The sequence below is a fragment of the Capricornis sumatraensis genome, chromosome 4 (assembly GCF_032405125.1).
Source record: "Capricornis sumatraensis isolate serow.1 chromosome 4, serow.2, whole genome shotgun sequence".
Classification (NCBI taxonomy): domain Eukaryota; kingdom Metazoa; phylum Chordata; class Mammalia; order Artiodactyla; family Bovidae; genus Capricornis; species Capricornis sumatraensis.
The window spans coordinates 101915994-101926909 of record NC_091072.1 but is presented as its reverse complement, the minus strand read 5'-3'; the positions used below and the strand labels follow the sequence as shown (position 1 = coordinate 101926909).

The 10916-nt window shown below is 45.3% G+C and overlaps 1 protein-coding gene across 1 annotated transcript; it reads left to right on the top strand.

Moving 5' to 3' along the window:
* Window positions 1-8390: 8390 nt before the first annotated feature.
* Window positions 8391-10451, top strand: TMT1B (thiol methyltransferase 1B). Its single transcript, XM_068972154.1, is given in 2 exon segments — window positions 8391-8888; window positions 10215-10451. Coding segments are annotated over 2 exon segments (735 nt in total).
* Window positions 10452-10916: the final 465 nt, after the last annotated feature.

The following is a 10916-nucleotide window of genomic DNA, read 5'->3' as shown; positions in this document are numbered from 1 at the left end:
AAAAGGGGTTGGGGGGAGTCTAAGAAGTAACACCTAGGGGGATGATATAGAAACAAGAAGACTGGGGAGTTCCCTAGTGAACCAGTGGTTTAAGAATCCATCTTCCAATGCAGGGTTGCTGCTGCTAAGTCGCTTCAGTCGTGTCCGACTCTGTGCGACCCCATAGATGACAGCCCACCAGGCTCCCCCGTCCCTGGGAGTCTCCAGGCAAGAACACTGGAGTGGGTTGCCATTTCCTTCTCCAATGCTTGAAAATGAAAAGTGAAAGTGAGGTCACTCAGTCATGTCCGACTCTTCGCAATCCCATGGACTCTGGCCTACCAGGCTTTTCCGTCCATGGGATTTTCCAGGCAAGAGTACTGGAGTGGGATGCCTTCACCTTCTCCACCAATGCAGGGTACACCTGTTCAATCCCTGGTGAAAGTGAAAGTTGCACAGTCGTGTCCAACTCTTTGCAACCCCAAGGAATTCTCCAGGCCAGAATACTGGATTGGGTAGCTTTTCTCTTCTTCAAAGGATCTTCTCAACCCAGGGATCAAACCCAGGTCTCCTGCATTGCAGGCAGGTTATTTACCAGCTGAGCCACAAGAGAAGCCCCAGTCCCTGATCAGTTCAGTCCCAGTTCAGTTCAGTCTCTCAGTCATGTCTGACTCTTTGTGACCCCATGAATTGCAACATGCCAGGCCTCCCTGTCCATCACCAACTCCCAGAGTTCACCCAAACTCATGTCCATCGAGTCAGTGATGCCATCCAGCCATCTCATCCTCTGTCGTCCCCTTCTCCTCCTGCCCCTAATCCCTCCCAGCACCAGAGTCTTTTCCAATGAGTCAATTCTTCGCATGATGTGGACAGAATTTTGGAGTTTCAGCTTTAGCATCAGTCCTTCCAAAGAACACCCAGGACTGATCTCGTTTAGAATGGATTGGTTGGATCTCCTTGCAGTCCAAGGGACTCTCAAAAGTCTTCTCCAACACCACAGTTCAAAATCATCAATTCTTAGGCACTCAGCTTTCTTTATAGTCCAACTCTCACATGCATTCATGACTACGGGGAAAAACCATAGCATTGACTAGAGGGACCTTTGTTGGCAAAGTAATGTCTCTGCTTTTGAATATGCTATCTAGGTTGATCATCACTTTTCTTCCAAGGAGTAAGTGTCTTTTAATTTCATGGCTGCGATCACCATCTGGAGTGATTTTGAAGCCCAAAAAAATTAAGTCTGACACTATTTCCACTGTTTCCCCATCTATTTCCCATGGAGTGATGGGACCAGATGTCATGATCTTCGTTTTCTGAATGTTGAGCTTTAAGCCAACTTTTCCACTCTCCTCTTTCACTTTCATCAAGAGGCTTTTTAGCTCCTCTTCACTTTTTGCCATAAGGGTGGTGTCATCTGCATATCTGAGGTTATTGATATTTCTCCCGGCAATCTTGATTCCAGCTTGTGCTTCTTCCAGCCCGGCGTTTCTCAGGATGTACTCTGCATATAAGTTAAATAAGCAAGGTGACAATATACAGCCTTGACGTACTCCTTTTCCTATTTAGAACCAGTCTGTTGTTCCATGTCCAGTCCCTGATAGAAGAATTCAAATTCCACATGCCACCTGGCAACTAAGCCTAACCACCACAACTAGAGCACCCATGCACCAAAATGAAGACCAAGCGATGCCGAGCAGAGCCCTACAGGGCTCCTGGCATGGGGGCTTTTTTGTCTCCCATTTCTTATAAGCAAGACTTCAGCCTCCATGACCTTTTCTCAGTTCCCAACAGAATAGTTACTAATCATAGGAGGAACAGCAATGAAACCACCTGAGGCAAGATTAAAGGACCAAAGAAGTTAACCAAGATTAGGAGACTGGACCGCCTAAGACCCTAGTGCATACGTGCTCAGTCATGTCCGACTCTCTGTGACCCCATGGACTGTAACCTGTCAGGCCTTCCTGTCCATGGAATTTTTCATGCCAGGATACTGGAGTGAGTTGCCATTTCCAACTCCAGAGGATCTTCCTAACCCAGGGATTGAACTGCCTCTCTTGCTATCTCCTGTACTGGTAACCTAAGACCCTGCACACACCCTAATCTTGTCAGCAACCCCACCTTTTTGACACTTTACAGAAGAAAGAATACAAGACTGTTACTACCTTGGTGCTTATCACATACTCCTGCCTGACTATATAACCTTTCTCTACTCACCAGGGACAGGGGGCACAGTTCTTGAGGTGCTATCCTACCATCTTCCCCCTTTACCTGGCAAACTAATAAAGCCACTCTTTTCTTCTCCTCCATAATTCTGTCTCTGTATTTCTGTTTGGCTTTGGTGCACAGAGAGCCAAGATTTGGTCAATATAAATGCAGCCCCCCAAAAATGAAGAATAAGACTGTTGTCCTCAACATTCAGAAAACGAAGATCATGGCATCTGGTCCCGTCACTTCATGGGAAATAGATGGGGAAACAGTGGAAACAGTGTCAGACTTTTTTGGGGGGGCTCCAAAATCACTACAGATGGTGACTGCAGCCATGAAATTAAAAGACGCTTACTCCTTGGAAGAAAAGTTATGACCAACCTAGATAGCATATTCAAAAGCAGATATTACTTTGCCGACTAAGGTCCGTCTAGTCAAGGCTATGGTTTTTCCAGTAGTCATGTATGGATGTGAGAGTTGGACTGTGAAGAAGACAGAGCGCTGAAGAATTGATGCTTTTGAACTGTGATGTTGGAGAAGACTCTTGAGAGTCCCTTGGACTGCAAGGAGATCCAACCAGTCCATTCTGAAGGAGTTCAACCCTGGGATTTCTTTGGAAGGAATGATGCTAAAGCTGAAACTCCAGTACTTTGGCCACCTCATGCGAAGACTTAACTCATTGGAAAAGACTTTGATGCTGGGAGGGATTGGGGGCAGGAGGAGAAGGGGACAACCGAGGATGAGATGGCTGGATGGCATCACGGACTCAATGGACATGAGTCTGAGTGAACTCCAGGGATTGGTGATAGACAGGGAGGCCTGGCATGCTGCGATTCATGGGGTCCCAAAGAGTCGGACACGACTGAGCAACTGAACTGAACTGAACTGAACTGGGACAGCCTACAGAAGATAATATTTTAAGGAGGATGTAGTAGGCAACTGAAGCTGTTAAGGGGTCAAATAATATATAAGAACAGGGAATAGCCACTGGAACTTGCTATGTGAAGGTCATCGACAGCCATCATAAGAACGGTTTTTATTGGAGCAATGGGTGAGAGGGCGTGGAAGCATGAATTAAATGTGAGGAAATTTAGATAACATTAGCAGTGACTCAAGAATTATGACTGTGAAGTCAATCTATAAAACAGGGTGGTAGCTAAAAGCAGGTGTGGAATCAAGAGAGTTGAGTTTTTATTAAACTGGCATATATTAGAGCATGTTAGTATGTTGAAAGATCCATGAAGAGATAGAGATAAATGATTTAGGAGAAAGAAGAGATAAAACTAACATTAGAATTCATAGTGATATGGGCTTCCTTGGTGGCTGAGAAGGTAAAGCATCTGCCTGCAATGCAGGAGACCTGGGTTCGATCTCTGGGTAGGGAAGATCCCCTGGAGAAGGAAACGACAACCCACTCCAGTACTCTTGTCTGGAAAATTCCATGGACAGAAGAGCCTAGTATGCTACAGTGAATGGGATCACAGAGTCCTGAAGTGATAGAGATAAATGATTTAGGAGAAAGAGGAGATGAAACTAAGATTAGAATTCATGATAGCATTGCTCATAACACAGAAAAAGTCTAAACAACCCAAATGAACATCACCTATGAATACATAAACAAATTGTAGTACATCATACAATGGATGTTGTCTGGACATAAACAAGGTGAAGCATTGAAACGTGCTTCAACATAAGTTAACACTGAAAACATTAAACAATGTGAAAGAAGCCCATCACAAAAGGCTTGATTATAAATAGAATGATTCCATTTACATGAAATGTCCAGAATAGGTAAATCCATAGAAACAGAAGGCAGTTTGGTGGTAATGGGAAAGTTGGCAAAAACAGACTGAGTGCTACTTAAGCCTAGAGTTTCTTTCGGGGGTGATGAAAATGTTCTAAAATTGACTGCTGTGATGTTTGCCCAGTTCTAAACATACTAAAACCACTGAACTGCATAATTTAAATGGGCAAATTTTATGGTATGTGAATTGTGAATTATCTCGATAAAGTTGTTATGTAAGTAATTAAAAAAAGGTTGGGATACAATAGAGACCTAAACAGAGAAATTAACCCTAGGCAGAACAACACAGCCTCCGTTGTAATAAAGGAAGGAAGGACGGGAGAAGATGCAGAAAATCTGTAGGTCTCGTGATAGAAAATAAAGTTTACATCTGATCATTTCTCCCATAAAGTATGAGGTAAATTCATCAACTGGGAGTAAGGATAGAAGAAAAGTTACAATAGGATTGAGGACAGAGGACTCGGTATGAAATATTCATCTCAATACTTACTTAACACTATTAAGTACTTTTATCTCAACCTCAAAGTCCACATCATTCTGAATGGATGCATTAGTCAAGGTCCACTCTAGCAATTTCAAACAGAAGCAATGGAATGTACAGAACGGGTTTGAATGGAGATGTTAGGAAGTTTGAAGAAGGAAAAGGAGGAAAGGATGATACCCAGAGATCATAAGCTGCAGACACCCCAGGGCTGGGTCCCACCAGTTCCTGCTGCTGTTCTGTTGTCAACACTGTCACAGCATGTTCTCCACTTGCCAAATACAGCGGAGCTCGAGTTGCTGAAAAAAGTACAGACTTTGGCTCAGGCTTACGGAGCCTTGAATCACCCATCCCCACTGTGGCTCTAGAACTGCCACTGCCAATAACAGCCACACTGTCCAGCTGGAAAGAGGAGGTGCCCTCTTCTTCCCACAGTCTGATCTCCTCAAGTGCTTACTATTGGCAGAACTCACAAGCAAGGGAGCCAGGTAAATGTAGCCTGCAGACTTTTAATCCCAGAAATATGGAGCAAAGTATAAAAGGGTGGATGAAAGCCTGAGAGAAAAATACGTATAACCTGTGGGACAGTATTAGAACTATTCCTATTAATTTCAAGAACAAGAAAAAGGTATGGCAGAAACCAAAACATCATTGTAAAGCAATTATCCTCCAATTAAATCTTTTTTAAAAAACTACAAATAGAAGAGGGAAAAAAAAGAACAAGGTCAGGAATTTAGTATCCATACTACTATTCCCTGGTGGCTCAGAGGTTAAAGCATCTGCCTGCAATGCGGGAGACCTGGGTCGGGAAGATTCCCTGGAGAAGGAAATGGAAACCCACTCCAGTATTCTTGCCTGGAGAATCCCATGGATGGAGGAGCTTAGTGGGCTACAGTCCACAGGGTCACAAAGAGTCAGACACGACTGAGCGACTTAACTCACTCACTCACTCACTCACTACTATTTAACATTGTTCTGAAAGCATAGTTAAAGCAAGTAAATAAAAGAAAAAAATAAAAGATATAAAAATTGGAAAGGAAAAAGTAAAATCATCATCATTTACACAGATCATTTTAGACCCAGAAAGTCCAAATAATTAAATAGAAACAATTATTATAAATAATGAAAGGGATTTCCCTGACAGTCCAGTGGTTAAGACTTCACCTTCCAATGCAAGGAGTGTGGGTTTAATCCCTGGTCAGAGAGCTAAGATCCCACATACCTCGTGGCCAAAACCCCAAAGTATAAAACAGAAGCAATATTGTAACAAATTCAATAAAGACTTTAAAAAAATAAGTAAATAACATAAACAATGAGAGTATAAGATGACTAGGTACAAAATAAATAAACAAAAATCAAAATTATATATATGTGTGCAAATGGAAACCAGTTAGAAGGTACAAATGAAAAACAGATGTCTTATATTGACCAAAAACTGAAATAACTAGAAATAAACTTAAGAAACATTCGATGTATCTGAAATACTGCTGAGAGGACCAAAGACGATGTAAATAGAGCAGGCATGACACACTCTTGAACAAGATATGTTGGTTCCCTCTAAAATATCGTTAACACTATCCTAGTAAAATGGCCACTGCAAACATCATACTCGTAGCAAAAGACTGAAATCTCCTTGAAAGTAAGGAACAACAAAAGGATAACTGCTTTCACCACTTCTATTCTACACAGCACTATAAGTTCTAGCCAGAGCAATTAGGCAAGAAAAATAAATTTTAAAACAATGAAATTGAAAAGAAAGAAGTAAAATTATCTTTGATTGCATATGATATGATCTTTTATGTAGAAAACCCTAAAGATTACACACACACACACACACACACACACACCCAAAAGCTTTTAAAACTAATAAGCAAATTCAGCGAAGTGGAAGGTTACAAAGTCAATACACAAAAGTCAGTTGCACCTCTATACATGAACATAAACAATATGGGAAAAATCCATTTACAATAGAAAAGAACAAAATATTTCAGAATTAATCAAGGAGGTGAAAGATGTACAATGAAACTATAAACTATTGCCAAATGAGAGACTTCCCTGGCGGTCCAGGGGTTAAGACTCTGAACTTCCACTGCAGGAGGCACAAGTTCGATATTTGGTCAGAGAACTAAGATCCCACATGTTGTATGCAGCTATAAAAAAGAGATAGAGAGATTTCAGCCTTAAAAAGGAAAAAATTCTTCTATGCGCTACAACATGGATAATCTTGAGAACATTATGCTCCGTGAAATAAGCCAGTCACAGGAATATAAACACTGTATGACTTCACTTACGTGAGGTACTTAGAGCAGTCACATAGAATCACAAAGACAGAAAGTACAATGGTGCTTGCCAGGGGCTAGGGCAAGGAGAGAGTGAAAAGTTACTGTTTAATGGATGCAGAGTTTCAGTTCTACAAGAAAAAGAGTTATGGGGATGACTGGGTGATGCCTACACAACAGTGTTAATAAATTTAACACCATTGAAATGTACACTTAAAATGGTGAAGACAGTAAGTTTTATGTTGTATGTATTTTACCACAACCAAAAAAATTAAATGACATTGCCGAAACAAAAGAATATTTGTTGTTGCTATTGTTCAGTTACCAACTCTTTATCCAGATGTTTATGACCCCATGGATTACAGCACATCAGTCTTCCCTGTCACTCACCATCTCCCAGAGTTTGCCCAAGTTCATGTCCAAGAATAATTACACATTCTAAATAAATGAATACATAGCCATTCCACATGCAGGTATTTACACATGGGAAATGCAAGCATATATCCACACAAAGACATATATAAAAATGTTCATAGCAGTTCTGTTCATAATAGACAAAAACTGGACACAACCCAAATGTTCATCAACAACTGAATGGATAAATAATTTGTGGTAAATCCATAAAATGGAATACCACTCAACTATTTTCCGTAAAATAGAATACCACAAATCAGTTTTGCTGATTATCTAAGGTTGTCAATTTTCTTTTCTCTAAATGAAAACTTCCTTTGGCCACTGTGCATGGGGACTACACAAGAGAGAAATGACAATCTAAAATCTCACAAACAGCCTTTTCCAGGGCCAGTGATGGCCTCTGGGGGAGGATGAGTTTAAACAAGGTCCCTGGTTGGGGCAGGTGCTCTGTCAAAGTCCATTGCCTCTGCCCTGCTGGTCAAACCCACTGCCCGGTCCAGTGGGGGCACTTAGGGGAAAGGTGTGGAGACAACTCCTGAGTCAAGCAGGAAAGTGTCCTTTACACAGGAAAAGTGTAAAGTGTAAAGTGTCCTTTACACAGGGCTGCAGTTGGTGGAGCTGGGGCAGCCCCTGGGCCAGTGCCCAGCAGAGAAGTTTTGTGACCCCGACGCGCCCCACTCCCAAAGTTAAGACACTTTTGTTTCTGTGCTTCTATCTGGGGCAGAGGCCTGTTACAGTTTACAAAGCCCTGGGGGTGTTCCAGGGGCACTCAACCAGAATCCCCAGCTTACATAAACTGAGCAGAACCTGAGGCCAGGACGTGCCTATGAGTCAGCTCTGCCTTGGCATTTGGCCCCCCGAAGCTGTGATCTGAGATGGAGCTCCCTTCCCCCTCCCCAGAGCCCTCTGAGATGACCACACACACCAACCTCTTCAACCTGGCAGAGCGTCCCAGAACTCAGGACACACCAGCACCGCCTGTTTCTTCGCCTCCACTTTATTATGCCCCTATGTAATAAAATTTGTTAAACAGCCTGTGGGACTTTGGGATTGGTGCTCTTTGCAGGAATTCAAACATCCACTGAACCCCAGCAGAGAGGAAACTGCCGATTAGGAAACGGAGCAAAGTCCTCTTGCAAGGCGAAAGGAGACTTGCACGCAGGTCAGCGGCAGCTGAGCAGAGACCGGTCAGTCTCCCCAGGGAAGCTCCACTGAGGGCCAGGCTGCCATGGACGCCCTGGTCCGACTCCTGCAGCTGCTGGTGTTTCTCCTGACCCTCCCCTTGCACCTCATGGCTCTACTGGGTTTCTGGGAGCCCCTGTGAAAGACCTATTTCCCCTACCTGATGGCTGTGCTGACGGTCAAGAGCAACCGAGTGATGGAGAGCAAGAAACGGGAACTCTTCAGCCAGATAAAGGGGCTGGCAGGTACCTCGGGGAAGGTGGCCCTGCTGGAGCTGGGCTGCGGCACCGGTGCCAACTTCCAATTCTACCCAGCTGGCTGCAAGATCACCTGCCTGGACCCCAATCCTCACTTCGAGAAGTTCCTGACAAAGAGCATGGCCGAGAACAGGCATCTTGAGTATGAACGGTTTGTGGTGGCTTTCGGAGAGGACATGAGACAACTGGCCGATGGCTCCATGGACGTGGTGGTCAGCACCTTGGTGCTGTGCTCAGTGGAGAGTCCAAAGAGAGTCCTGCAGGAAGTTCGGAGAGTTCTGAGGCCGGTGAGCAGAAAGGGAAGGATCTGGGCACGGAGCAGCAATGTAGCATCAGCCACCCCAGAGTCCAGGGCACCCAGGATGGGGTATCTCATGTACTAGAACATGAGTCACCCATCCCCAACTGCTTTTGATCAGGAGATATGACCAGGGCCTGGATGGGGCAGGATAGAGTGCTGTAGAAGCACACAGCAGAGCCCGAACAAAGTGGGGGCAGATCAGTGAAGGACATCTAGGGACATGGTGTTTAAATTGAGACCCGAGAGATTAAGCAGAGGGTGGAGAGAGTATGGGAAACAAAAGCGCGTTCTAGGTAAAGATGTTAGGAAACATGGAATCCATAACAGGACTTCCATAGTAGCTCAGATGGTAAAGAATCTACCCGCCTACCAGAAGATCCGAATTCGATCTCTGGGTCAGGAAGATCCCCTGGAGAAGGGAATGGCTACCCACCCAAGTATTCTTGCCTGGAGAATTCCATAGACAGAGGAGCCTAGCGGGCTTCAGTCCATGAGGCCACAAAAAGTCGACACGACTGAGCAACTAACACACAGAATCCATAAGATTGGGAACTGGACGTGAAGAGAAAGGAGTTTAGGATGGTTTCCAGGTTTCTGGCATAAACGACTAGTGGAGGGAGTGAAGGATGCTAGAGGGAAGTGCCATCTGCAAGAAAGGAGAAACCCGTTCTGGACTTATGAGGTCTGAGGTGCTATGGAGACAGCCAGGCAAGAGACACAGAGGCAGCTGGATGTCTAGATCTGTAGGTCAGCAAAAGATGTAGCCTGGAGATTTAGATTTGGAAGTCACCAGCTTGTAACTGGTAAATTCCAAGCATAGGGGTGAGATCACCGAGGGAGGGTACAGTGAGGAGGGAAGAGCTGGAGGAGCTCTTGCTTAATAAGGAGCCCAAGTGCAAAGTGTCCCTGGGATGCTGGCTGAGATGTCCGGAACACAGGCATCTGGGTCTCTGGGGAGGGTTCTGAGAGGGCTCTAGGGGAACGTCTTTGTGTCCAATGAGGTCTGTGCCCCTGGTTCTCCACCTCCCCATCTGTCTGCCCACAGCTAAGCTGTCCTGGTCATCGTTTAAAGATCTCTCACCAGGCAACCCCCTGGGTGACCGGAGGCTTTTCACATTGGCTTTGAGTAGACAGGTAGGAGTCAAGGGATACAGAGAAAGTCAAGAGCAGGATGCTATCTGCTCCCTAAACTCACAGACTGGCACCTCCCACTCCACCAGGAGGCTCTGATGGCTTGGTCAGCGGGATGGCATGAGGTCAGAGGAAGGTCGCAGAGTGGAGCAGGTAGGTGAGGTGCCCTCTTCTCTCACAGGGAGGAGTGTTCTTTTTCTGGGAGCATGTGGCAGAGCCACTTGGAAGCTGGGCCTTCCTGTGGCAGCAAGTTTTAGAGCCCACGTGGAGGCACATTGGGGACGGCTGCCACCTCACCAGAGAGAGCTGGAGAGATCTGGAGAATGCCCAGTTCTCTGAACTCCAAGTGGAACAACACCCCCCTCCCATCAAGTGGTTACCTGTAGGGCCCCACATCATGGGAAAGGCAGTGAAATAACCCTTCCCCAAATCCTGCTTCCAGTCGGTCAGTCGGATGATCCCACCTACCCAAGTCTCCCTTCTCCTAAGAGGGATCCAGGCAGACCGAAACCATCCCCCGCCACCCCAATCTCTCCTCCCCCCATGTCTGCTGGGGGGACATCTAACTTCAACCCTTCTTCAGTGAAAAAGCTCTATTCCCACCCTTACCACAGGGAGAAGAGAGTTATACTCTGTCATCTCAACTGCAAAGTCATGCACTGGGTCTCCCAATTTTTTCCCACCCACCCTTAAGACACCTCCCCATCCCTTCCCCGTGTTCCCCCTCCCCTGCTTCTGTGACTACACCCAAGTGCCCCCTGGATGTGATCACAAAAGTCAGCAAAGTCCCTGCCAGGCCCCTGCGCCCCCTCCCACCACCACCTGAGCTGTGGGATCCAGAGAGAACAGGCCTCTCTGGAGACCCTGGGCATGAGGAAGCAGG